Source organism: Rutilus rutilus (assembly GCF_951802725.1).
Source record: "Rutilus rutilus genome assembly, chromosome: 2".
NCBI classification, from domain to species: domain Eukaryota; kingdom Metazoa; phylum Chordata; class Actinopteri; order Cypriniformes; family Leuciscidae; genus Rutilus; species Rutilus rutilus.
The window spans coordinates 52867352-52880733 of NC_140210.1; the positions used below are offsets into that span (position 1 = coordinate 52867352).

Sequence of the window (13382 nt, forward strand, 5' to 3'; positions counted from 1 at the left end):
GTATCCACTGTTGCACAAGTTTGTTAGAATAGCCCAAATATTAATAATAACCCAGCTATCACATATAATAGGTTACTCTGAGATTAGGTCTACAAAGACCCAGAAATGACCACACACAAGCTTGAATTTGGTCAAACTGATACAGCCTTTTTATTTGCTTACAGAAAACACATGAAGTCAAAAGTTCAAATGACTTTAACAAACAAATTACCAAGCAGTGACATCACAAAATGTTTTTAGTCTCACTAAACGCGTGTTGCTGGTTCATTGGCTCTTTCCATTGTATTCTGCTCTTGTAATGAGAAAAAGATCACAGACACTGCATTCCTGACATCTATTCACCTGATTTAATGAAAAATAAATAACTGAGTGAATTAGCATGCTAAATGGACAGCCCTACTCTCAGAATATTGTTTAATTGTTTTGACCTTTGTCTTCATGATGGTCTCATTTACTCATTTGACACTGCTGTAGATCACAGACTCCTCTTCCACAGTCTGCACATTTGATAGCCTAAAAAAATGAAATAAAACAACAATCATGTTATGTATCAGAATACATGATGATAAAATTCATTAAACAAATCAGATAACATGAGGGTGAGTAGATGGCAAACGTTTTATTATTGCGTGAACTGTCTCTTTAAGCTCGTTCTTCTCACCTCAGGACAGAATCAGGCTGACGAATCCTGATATTGTCGTAGTGGCTTTCGTTCTCCTCTGCTCTCTTCGTCTCGGTCTTTCTGTGATGTTGGACAGTTGCATACTGGATCTCCTCAGTATCTCTGCATTCAGGAGCATTTCCGTCTCTTCTGGGTTTGCTGGAAGTAACACTGGCGTACTGAGCGTCATCACAATCGGCTGATTCAGAAACATGAACGTCTCCCCCTGTTACGGTAGAGTACAGATTGTCCTGAAACGGAGGAAAATTAAATATTATTTATCATTCACATTTAAAGGCTGTTCACACAGAACACGTTTTTCTATTTCAGTGCACTACTTTTCCATTGTTTTTCTATGTAAACTCGTGCTAGACCGACGTGTGTGACTGTTATAAACACAGCACTGAAATTAAAATGCAGTAAACTTTTAAAAACACATCTCTAGACTTTCTGGGGTTTTTTGTCTCTCGTTCCACTGACTCTCTCATGTTTTGTGTGAATGGCCCCGTCTAACTAGACTATTCACATGTTGTGTCTGGAAGATTTACCTGTTTTTCTGTGAGGTCTTCAGCTTTAGCCCCTCTTCGTTTTCTCCTGATTTAACAGACATTAAACTTGTAAGCTGCATTTTAAAGATTAATTACTAATCACATTACATTAGGCATTTCCACCTGCACTAGTCTGAAAGTGAATTACATTCATACACTCACTGTAACTGAGAATGATTTTAATCAAACTTACATTATAAACAGAATGATGATGATGATGACGATGAAGAATCCTAAACACGCGGTGATCCCCAACCAGACGAGCCAGCCATGACCACGATGTACTGAAAGATGAAAATTTTTTGTTCAGATTAAGTCTCAAAGCTACATACTATAACTGTCTTGAACCCTTTATAAAATAAAAGCTTCACCAGTGACAGTTACAGCGTCTGATCTCTGAGATCCATGTTGATTGTGAGCCTCACAGTAGAAGCGTCCACTCTGTAGTGCACTGAAACTCTGTCCAGATCCAACAGCTGAGGGTTCATTCTCCTTAAACCAGCTGAAGTTCAGAGCAGGAGGGTTTGAGTCACTGATGCAGTTCAGAGTCACTGAATCTCCCTCCACTATTACACCAGATCCATTTATCAACACTGAGACGCTCCTGGGAGGGTCTAATAACAATTATCAGATTATCATTTTTAAATCGTAGTACACATTTTTAAAATTGCTAATATGGACTGAATTTATCAAAACAGAAAATTTGCATCTCATGTTTTATCATTAACTCACACATGACATTTAAAGTCACAGCAGAGTATTTCTCTCCATGTTTATTGATGGACTTGCACTTGTATTCTCCACTGTCATCAGAGCTGATCTTTGAGATGCTGCAGATTCTTCCAGATCCTACAAACGTTCCTCCTTTAAACCAGTTGATTTCTGCAGGAGGGTTTGAGTCACTGATGCAGTTCAGAGTCACTGAATCTCCCTCCACTATTACACCAGATGGACTGATGGACACTGAGACGCTCCTGGGACGGTCTAATAACAATTATTATTATTATTATTATTATTATTTTTATTTTTTAAATTGAATTACAAATGTTTTAAATTACTAATATGGACTGAATTTATCAAAACAGAAAATTTGCATCTTATGTTTTATCATTAACTCACACATGACGTTTAAAGTCACAGCATCAGAGTATTTCTCTCCATGTTCATTTCTGGACTTGCACTTGTATTCTCCACTGTCATCAGAGCTGATCTTTGAGATGTTGTAGATTATTCCAAATTCTACAAACGTTCCTCCTTTAAACCAGTTGATGTCTGCAGGAGGGTTTGAGTCACTGATGCAGGTCAGAGTCACTGAATCTCCCTCCACTATTACACGAGCTGGACTGATGAAGATCTCAGGATTCACTGGAGGATCTACAGGAGAAACATATAGTATCACCCGTCACTCGCCCCACCAAAGCACTTCTATTTCTGTTCTTACATACAGATGATAGGGGCAGAATTTAGCATAAACAACATGAATCCATGGATCCTTGAGTCAAAAGGTCATGTCACTTATTAAGAAATATCCAAAACGATAAAAAACACACACTTTTTTCTGTGTGTGTGGTAGTCAGTAAATCAGTGCTGGATAGATTACTTACAAACTATAGTCGGCTACTGATTCCAAATTACATGACAAAAATTGTAGTTAGTAACATAATTGTTAGGTGTGGCTGTAGACAGCGCTAGTGATGTTCGGTTCTTGAACGAATTGTTCTTTTGAGTCGGTAGGAAGTAACCAGTCGAGCCGGTTCATTAATCAAACTGAATCAAACTTTAGTTCCAGGTTAATGACTCAAAACACACAAGCTAAAGTAGCATGTGCCACTCAAAAAGACCCCACTGTCGAAGTCTGCAGAGGATTACCGAGGATGGCGTAGTGCCATCATTGCTTGATGACGTATGGAACAGACAAATCGTTTTTTTAAACCAGCTGTCCGAATGAACCGGCTCGCGGAAATGAATCAGACTTTTCATCACAAGTAAGTGCACGACGCAGGAGATTCTGAGAAATAAACAGTCCTTATCCATGAATCCGGCCGGCACAGGGGCTCATTAGTCAGCTCTGTTGCCTCACAGCAAGAAGGTCCCCGGTTTGAGCCCCGGCTGAGCCAGGAGTCCTTTCAGTTTGCATGTTCTCCCGTGTCAGCGTGGGTTTCTTCCGGGGTACTACGGTTTCCCCCAGACCACATGTAACGGAGGCCAGCTAGTAGTCGCTGTGCGAGTAAACCTCACTCCTCTGATCTCAATAGGCGCTCTAGCAACAGAGGTAATTCAGCCTATTTGTGTAAATTCAAAGTTTTGTAGTTGATTGGCTGTAGATGATTGGTTGTGGATAACGCTAGAACACCGTCTAGGATACTTTTCCTCACGTCAATGATGAAAAAGGATTGTTAACCTTGTAAATAATACGGCCACCGTAGGAGTTAAAACCCCCTCAGGAATGGGAGGGGCTGGAAAGTAATATTCAGTTGATAGTCATATACAATTTCACCACTAGATAGAGAAGAGAAACATTTTTTGAGGTACTTACAATAGAAGTGAATGGGGCTAATTTTGTAGGATTTAAAGGCATAAATGTGAATCTTATTATTTCATAAAAGCATTTACAATCAGTATTTTGTTCAAATATGTGCATTATTTGAGCTTTAAAGGTGTTTAAACTATTATTTGAACAGCTGTTTTAGTGTGTTGTGTTTATGGTGTGGCGTTGTCATGACAAGGGAGTAATATATATATACAGGGCTTGACATTAACTTTTTTGCTCACTAGCCAATGTGGCTAGTGGTTTTCCAAAGTTACTAGCCACACAACATTTTTACTAGCCACATTTTTGTTGTTGTGAAATTACCTGATAAAAGTTGACTATGGCGTGCTAAAATTTACTCGAAATAGATTTACAACCCTTTTAAATGTAAAACCACTGTACACACCCAAATCAAGACTACATAAATATATAACAATACAGGTCATTATCATTAGCTCTGATAAGGTTGTGTGTAAAGCTCCTTTTTTTAAATAAAACCATGTATTATGTATTATATGTCGCCACATAGCTCCACCAACATACGACGTAACTCCAGCAGGGCAGCTAGCTGTCTCTTCGTTTCTGTGTTGTCGGTAACTAGCGCGCAAGCGCAAGGCAACACTGTGTGCATGTAATACTCATTAGGGCTGTCAAAATTGCTAAAAAATGACGTTCGAATATTCCCTCTAAAAAAAACACATAGCCTATATTAGAACTATTTGAACATCTGGTTGCGCATTTTGTCAATGACGCGCATTACGTCAATAACAGGACAAATTAATACAAAGAGACATACTTGTATAGGTAGTTTATTTAAGTTTAAACATATTTGACAATGTATTACCTACACGAAAACAAGTAAATCAACTAATGGCCAAGACCGCAGACCTCACTCTCGCTCACTCGCAGGCACTCTCTCTCTCTTGCCCTCACGCTCATGCTGCGTTCACACCAAATAGAGCGTCTGGCGCGAGTGATTTCAATGTAAAGACGCGTTTACACGCGTCTGGAGGTCTTGCGGCGCGAATGAGGCGTCACGCTCTCTGCGCATAACGGTTTAAATGAACAACAACAAAGCAAATGTTGAGTGCTGATCAAGAGTTTTGTGCAAGCAATTTAAGTTATATATTATCTTATATAGACTCTTATATAGCAGGCTTCATTCAGTGATTGAAACAAATATTATTAACATTAATTGAAGTTTTACAGTATATAGAACCGACATTGAATGCTCCGAGCGAGCTGTGCTGTGGTAAACATGGTACATTTTCTTGACATGAAACGGTAAATAATCAAACCAGTGGAAGCCTGCAGTGCATGAAACTGCTGTATCTAACCTACCTTATTCATGCAATATCTATTCAGTCAGTGCAGTAGCCCACACTATAGTAATGTTTCTGTTTAATGTTAACGCTTCTTCCTGTTAGCTGTCCCTGACCCCTCAGGCAGCGCGCCCACTCGCAAAGCAGACAGCCGCGCCTCTGCTACCGCGGGCGTTTTTCCACATTCAAATATTCATTTTCACCTTCGAAATTCTGTTTTTTAAAACTATTCGAATATATATTCGAATTTAGAATATTCGTTGACAGCCCTAATACTCATGGGAGTTCAGTTGTAGTGTCACACTTATTTCAGATGCCTTTTGAAAAAAGACTACAATTATTCAACCCGCCAAAGTGGCTAGTTGGAGTGACTATGTTACCCGCCACGAGCAAAATCCACCCGCATTTGGCGGGTTGGCGGGTGTTAATGTCAAGCCCTGTATATATATATAACTGAATATATCATAAAATGTTAAAATCACACATATTGTTCATGTTTTGTGACTGTACTATTGAAACAGTGAGCATTTAAATGTTTTAAATATTAGCCCCAATTACTATCATTTTTAAAGAAAAGGAGGGACGAGTGAACTCTACTCGCTTTGGAAAGAAAACTTTAAAGAACATACTCACACATGACATTGAGCTGAACAGCAGGAGAGATGTGAGTGTGTCCGTCTACAGCACAGCTATATCTGTCTGAATCCTCTCTTCTGACTGACTGCAGCAGGAGTTCATTGTTTCTGTCTCTTCTCTCAGTTAATGGCTGTGAGTTTCTGTACCAGATGAATGTTCTGTCAGTCAGAGCGCAGCTGCTTTTACATCTCAGAGTGACTGAATATCCCTCTGTCACTCTCTCAGGAGACTCCACCTGAAGATCTGAACACAACACACACATTATATCTAGAGCTGCTGTCATACACTGATTATTATTCAACATAATGCACAGAAGAAGAGATAAACCTCATCAAAGTCACCTGTGACAGTAAGAGTCACTCCTGGAGCACCAATCCATTTTCCATCAGGTTTATCCGTGATGAATCTGAAATAGTACTTGTGTGAATCCTTCAGTGTCACATGACTCAGTCTGATGTTGCAGTTCTGCTGTTTATCTCCCAGATACTGAAGCCTCTGACTGTATTCAGGGTCATTAGACAGATCTGGAGGCTCTTCACTATTTTTATTAGTCCAGAACGCTTTCATGATCTTATATCCAGTAGGGTATGTATAAGTGCATCTCATTATCACTGTTGAGTCCTTTAGTGCACAGATGTGTGAAGGACTGTAACTCACACCCCAATCATCACTAGAAACCCCTGAAACACAAAATTCACAAGGAAACAAATACCCAGCTATGAGTTAAACCGGACCACAAACTTTCATTAAAACTTGTTTGTCTTTACAAAACCAGTGTTAATAAATGAAGAATTACACTTATGGTGTGATATGTGTAAAACCTACAGCCATCAGACAGAAGGTGATGAAATGCAGGAAGCAGAACATTGAACACTAACCATGAAAAACGTTATGCTCTAAATGTTAGCAGTTTATATCAGCATTATTTCAGCATTATATCAGCATAACCTGAATAATACCATTTTCTTTAGAAGCAAACTGCTTTTTAACTCCATTATAGTAGATATTTTACCAGTGCTATTTTTCCTGGGGCACCAGCAGTGCTAACTGATCCATGTTAACTAGCCAAACCCTTTTACTCTTAGTTAGTAATGAACTCGTATGTCATTTACAGGAGAGACTCACCTGGCATCAGGAGCAGAAACACCAGAGCAAGAGTTATCAGTGACATCACAGGAAACTAAATAATTTACACAACAGTACAATATGTCATCTTTCATTTCATCAAAACTATAATAACAGCCGGTTATTGCATTATAAACACTGCAAAAATGATACAAACACTTTACAATCTTCACTGTTAGTAGATTTCCACAGATGAAACTCATTTAAAGATAACGTTATGAACACATGAGCCATCTAACAGAGGTTATTATGAAAGAAAATGTTTCTCACTTCCATTTTCTTGTGTGGAGATTAATTAGTTAGACAATATTAATTACTGAACAAGTGAATCTCTTACCGTTTTGTAGTTTCAGCCGCTGATAACAGACTCCAGGAGAGTGAAGTGCAAATGCAAGCTGAAAACTTTCTTCTGCTATTTTACAGTTGTTTCCTTCCTCTTTTTAAAGTCTGAGCAACCTTCCCCACCCCGAGACAGGAACAACCCGAATGAAACCACTTGCAAATAGAATAAGATAAAACACTCTCTCTAAAGGATTGGTTAAAGAATATCTAAAAGCATTACTATAGAGCTTACATTACAAATATCAAATGAAACTTTCAGTGTGAAGGGAAGCCTCCTGTCAACATGATTAGATGGTGTTTTTCAGCTTCCTGAAAAGTGATCTTCTTTCTTTAAGACAAGCAGTTCTTCATTTTTAAAGACAGTGTTTATAAAATAAGATCAAACTGTGTGTGTTTACAGGCATGTTCAGTATTTACCCCTATTTGAGGGAGGAACATGCCATTGCCTTCCCTTAAAATAGAATCAGGCAACAATATGATGGATGAATGGATGGATGGATGGATGGATGGGGTGGGTTGATAATTTTGTGGGTGAAAGAAAGAAAGAAAGAAAGAAAGAAAGAAAGAAAGAAAGAAAGAAAGAAAGAAAGAAAGAAAGAAAGAAAGAAAGAAAGAAAGAAAGAAAGAAAGAAAGAAAGAAAGAAAGAAAGAAAGAATGGATGGATGGATGGATGGGGCAGTAACATGTAATTTCATTCCCTTATATAAAAGAATCAGGCACCAATATGATGGATGGATGGTGTAACATTGAGGATGGCCAGACTTTACCTCCACTGTCCTGAAGAGGGAGCTGTTTTTCAGATCATACTTCTGACACTGTGTTTGTGTTTATCCATGTGCATTATTAGGGAAGTGTAACTCTATAAACACACACACACACACACACACACACACACAATATCTATCTAGTATGTAGTGTGAGAACAGGTAGTGGGAGTTGATGTTCAAGTGGATAGTCATGAGAACCGTCTCCTCCATCAGTTTCTCAGGTATGATATCTGTCCTAACACTAAATCAGTAAGAATTGCACTTTTTACTCTTCAGTGTCATTGATAAACACCACAATTCAGCCTAATAACTCTGAATCTGCCTCTGTCAGCAGTGCTTGTTCTGTCAGCGCTGTGGCTGATGAATAACTCACTGGCTCTTACCGTCACTGGATCTGTGGGAAGCAACATCTCAGTCTCCTGCAGATACCCTGAAACATACGAGAATAACAGCAAGTTCTTCTGTCAGACGAGCGGCTGGTTTTCTCCGAGAGATCCTCAGTGTGTTCACACGGCCCATCGAGACACGAGGTCTGAACGAGGGAGACTGGCTCTTCTGGACGACACCAGCGCTCATGTTCTCACGGCTCTCGTCTCTAGACTGGCTCCAGAAGACTCGGGGAAGTACTGGTGTGGTGTAGATATCGATCTCCTGCCTGACTTTACCTCTGAGATCTGGATAACAGTCAGCAAAGGTGAGATTCACAACAGCTGAAGACTATCCGTCCTAAAGAATATCCTTAATATATACGAGCAGTTGATGTGATGAGAAGGGTTTTCTGTTAGAACGGTGTCGTGTAAGCGCCCCCTAAGTTAATAACCAATGATCTTTGCAACGGAAGTGAATCAATCAAAACTAACTTTAGCTGGACAATAACTTTATTCTAGAGCTGCTGTAAAGCCAAACAATCTCTGTTACTGTAATCTCCTATTATCACTGTAAAGCTGCTTTGAAAGAATCTATAGTTGCTATATAAATGAAGGCGACTTGACTTGACTTAAATATCTTAATTTGTCTAAACATCAAAATTGTGGAAAAAAAAATACATTCAAGCTCCATGTACAACTATTTTAAAAAGTTATTTTTCACTTTGCCTGTGGTTTTTAAGAGCTCATGTAAATTGAGCCATGAGGACATGAAATATACAGATTCATCACACAGACTGTGACACCTAATATCTTGATGAAAATAAACGTCCATGTATTGTGTATTTGTCATCAACCCGATCGGTTATTAATGCAATCTCGATCTGTTCGGCATCATTTGCGCTGAGAAACACGACCGTTCAACAGTTACAGGGATTTCTGAGGTGCCACTGAGACTCAGATTGGTTTCAGATGGGATGTGATACAGCGTCGTCTTCCTCTTACACGTCTCATAATGAGTCACTGTGAGAACTGAATTCACTCAAATGTGTGGTGAATGAATACCAGCTGAGGTTTCGATACAGATGATGAACTATAGTCCTTTCACTTTTGTTTTCTATGCTGGGGATCCACAAGAACAAACCACAGACCTGTTCCCGGAAGAAGCTGGCGGTGAGGTTACGAAACACACACACACACACACACACACACACACACACACACACACACGGTTTTGCTTTTTTCAGTCAACTCATTGTGGGTTTGCATCAACAGAGTCTTACTCCAGGTTCATGATGATGGTGGCTTTGATGTGCGTTTGCGCTCTGCTTTTCGTGTTTCTGTTTGGTCTGTTTCAAGTCCTGAAACACAGCAGTCTCAGTAACTCAGGTGAGACTACAGCACTAACAGAACATGTCTTTTTCTTCAAAACATCTTCTGTTGAGGTTCTGAAAGAGTTCAATAAATCGATAATTAAATCGTTATGTTCTTATCAGGTTCTGCTCATCACCGAAGGACAATATCAAACCCAGTTCAGGTGACGACAGCAAATCTCATTGATAATTAATAACGTTGTCTTAACATCAGTGTTATTTTAGAATTATTGACACACTAATATTATTATACACATCATGACCATATTCCAGGATGACAATAACAAGATTCACCTCTGGATGGAAAACCTGTTGTGATGTTTTTGGTCAGGATCTTGTATTGTCAATGCAAGAGTCCAGCTCTCTGTAAAGTCTCTTCCAGCACATCCTAAAGACTTTCAGTGAGTTTAAGATCTGGACTCAGAGGAGCCGATTCATGTGTGGAAATGATTCTTCATGCTCCTCCAAACCATTCTTTCACAATCTGAGCCTGATGAATCTTGACATTGTAATCCTGGAATATAAAATGCTAGAAACAAAATAATCACTGTGATAATGATCCAATCATAGACTCTTAAGAAGGCAGTGCATATTATATATTAGCCGTTATCTGCTTATAATTTATAAGTTATATTTATTTATTTTATATAGGATGACTACCAGAGAATAATGCTTCCAGACTCATCCAAAGCTCAAAGGGATAAAGAGGAATTTTACAGACCCATAAACCTGGATTACACAAACACAGAAGCGGTCGACACAGACTCCTACTACACAGATGTTGTTTCAGCACAAACACAAGATCAGATCTACACAGAACTGAACGCCAGTAGACGGAGTCACGTGTATCAGAGTTTAACAGCAGATTCTGCTCAAGAAGAGGCCATCTATCACACTATTGATCACTGAATCCTCATCAACAGCCTCATCAAAACCCTAGATTCCTCTGACAGCTACGATAATCCAACCTCTGTCAGCATCACAAGTTTTTGTGTTGTTTTCACAAAATAAAATAAAAAATATTAAGTTTACTGAATTAATTGATACAGCCTTTTGTTAAAGGTGCAATATGTAGTTTTTCGCCGCTAGGAGTCGCTAACCTCTTCAAAACAATAACAAAGGCGTAGAGTGATGACGCAGTGAATGAGCGTGGAATCATGGAACTTGTCGTCATGCCGATGGATCTAATAATGTTTATTGGGAAATGTTTATGGATGAGTGAATGCACTGATGTTTTTAACATGACTGTGGTTTGAAGTAGGGCTCGATTGCTAATGAGAGACAGATATCAGCGACACGCGAGTCCTGGGGATATAAAGGAATGAGGACATTTCATTCTACCAAACTACCTGCAATTTCTGAATTACTACTCACACAGGTCAGTTTATTAGACAAATTAAACTTGAGAGGTAACGCAGCGCTGTTTCACTTGGTCTAACAGTTACTCTATCATACTAAACAGCATATGAGTGTGTTGAAAGTTATAATGTTATTCTATGTGTAAGTTAGTTAGCTGTATGTGACTAGCAGTTAGCTAGATGAACATTAATATATCATACTGATCATATTCTAACATTTCATCATGTTAAGCTACATAACATTGATTTGTTTTATGTACATTTGCTCACCTGTCTAATAAAGCACATTCTAGAGCGGCGTCTCAAATAGAAGTGTGTCGCGAAGCTCTCAGCATCTCGAAAACGGCACAATGATATTTTATTTCTCCTTTTGTCCCAAAGTCTGCTTGCCATGGTCCATAATGTTTGAACAAAACAACATCAGCGTGTTGTTAGACGTTATGCAGTTGTTCACGTCTGTCGCCATGGTTACTATGGCAGTACAAGCGGAAACCGGGGATATTACGTCATTGACAGGCGATAAGTGACGGGCAGTATTTAAAATTGTGAATTTCTCTGGATTTACAAATTCTTGGAAACATTTAGGATATTGTAAGTATGCAACTGAACAAATACATATATCTGTGCCAGTGGTTTTTTCGGATATCTTAATTCAAAATTTTTACATGTTGTACTTTTAAAGGTGTACTGTGTAATTTTTAGCGGCATCTAGTGGTGAGGTTGCAAATTGCAACCAACATAAGTTAAGGTGGCCAACAGGAAAATATGTCGTCTTCTGAGACAGTGGAGAGTAGCCAGTTAAGGTTTCTTAACAAAGATTAATTAAGAAATTATGTTTACTTAATTATTCAGTAAATCGATATGTTATTGCTACTTGTTCATTATTGTGTCAGTGTTTAATTTGCTGACCTTTGCTAGCTTTTTTGCACGAAGAACAACATATTGACTAAACGCTCTGTAGTAGTTTGTCCGTATAGGGCCACTGTAGGAACATGTCGGCGCAAAATGTCTATTTCAATGTAAAAAGACCCGCGGTGTGTGTAGATAGAAATGGCTCATTCTAAGGTGATAAAAATATAACGGTTCATTATGTAAGGTTTTATACACCACTGCGGTTCATGCAACGGTTCATTATGTAAGACTTTATACACCACTGAAAACATAGTTATGTATATGATATTGCATTTCTGTCAACAGATCCTCCTAAATATTACACAATGCACCTTTAAAGTTGACCTATTATGCCAAAATACCACCCAGATTTTTTTATTAGGTTGTCTTTAAATGCAAATGAGCTGCTGCTCTCCGCCCCCATTCAGACAAGGACCAATCCTTTATGAGCTTCGGATACTGTGGGAACTACATAACTGACGAATTTCTTTCAGGCAAAATGTCAATAATACCCAGTAGTGAGTGCAGCCTTACGTGTTTGAACTGGAGTCAGACACAGATGGAGATGTCACCGGTGCAGGCCGGGGCGGACTCGGATGACCAGCCGCCCCTGACTCCAGACACCACCGTGAGGAGCCGACACCACAGGCACGCGACAGACGGACAAAGGAGGAGACAAGTAGTTTAGTTCACAAGCAACAATCTTTATTGAATAATAATCAACTTGGGGAAAGAATGAGCAACTCTTGTCTTCTAAGGCTATTCGGCCGGAGTAGCCGCTGGATCGACTATTCACTGTCTTCGAGACCCAATGGTGTAATAGTGGCTGGGAAGGCTTACTCCACAGCGTTGCTGCACATCTGCAGGATTCAGACAGTAAGTAACAGGCAATGTTGCTTCGCTCAGCAGTAGATTCTCTTATCAGGACATGCAAGGGAAATCGTAACTTTAAAACTCACTTCACAGCGTTGCTGCACATCTGCAGGACTCAGACGGTAGGTAACAGGTGAGGTTTCTTCTCTTAACAGCAGCTTCTCTTATCAGGACGTGAGAGGGGAATTGTGACTTTAAAACTCACTTCACAGCGTTGCTGCACATCTGCAGGACTCAGACGGTAGGTAACAGGTGGGCTTTTCTTCTCTTAACAGCAGCTTCTCTTATCAGGTCGTGAGAGGGAAATTGTGACTTTAAAACTCACTTCACAGCGTTGCTGCACATCTGCAGGACTCAGACGGTAGGTAACAGGTAAGGTTTCTTCTCTTAACAGCAGCTTCTCTTATCAGGACGTGAGAGGGGAATTGTGACTTTAAAACTCACTTCACAGCGTTGCTGCATATCTGCAGGACTCAGACGGTAGGTAACAGGTGGGCTTTTCTTCTCTTAACAGCAGCTTCTCTTATCAGGTCGTGAGAGAGAAATTGTGACTTTAAAACTCACTTCACAGCATTGCTGCACATCTGCAG

General features: G+C 39.4%; 2 protein-coding genes across 3 annotated transcripts in view; one reads left to right on the forward strand and one right to left on the reverse strand.

Annotated features, from left to right (window-relative positions):
* Positions 1-126: 126 nt before the first annotated feature.
* The window catches only part of LOC311279681 (uncharacterized protein), a 71647-nt gene continuing 58391 nt past the window's right edge, over positions 127-13382 (reverse strand). The window contains exons 16-19 of the mRNA XM_084391338.1: positions 1403-1493; positions 1210-1255; positions 662-912; positions 127-513 (exon numbers count right to left, since the gene is read on the reverse strand). Coding sequence (XP_084247464.1) covers positions 456-513; positions 662-912; positions 1210-1255; positions 1403-1493 — 446 coding nt within the window. The 3' untranslated portion in view covers positions 127-455. The remainder of the gene's footprint in view (positions 514-661; positions 913-1209; positions 1256-1402; positions 1494-13382) is intronic.
* LOC311284041 (uncharacterized protein) lies at positions 8055-11374 on the forward strand. Of its 2 annotated transcripts, none has more exons than XM_084398867.1 (6): positions 8055-8153; positions 8264-8626; positions 9435-9470; positions 9573-9686; positions 9794-9834; positions 10322-11374. In XM_084398867.1, the coding sequence occupies exons 1-6, from the start codon at positions 8105-8107 to the stop codon at positions 10577-10579; spliced, it is 861 nt and encodes a 286-aa protein (XP_084254993.1). In that variant the 5' UTR covers positions 8055-8104; the 3' UTR covers positions 10580-11374. The 2 variants fall into 2 exon arrangements, with proteins under 2 accessions (XP_084254993.1, XP_084254992.1); XM_084398866.1 differs by having other exon boundaries at positions 8082-8153; positions 8267-8626.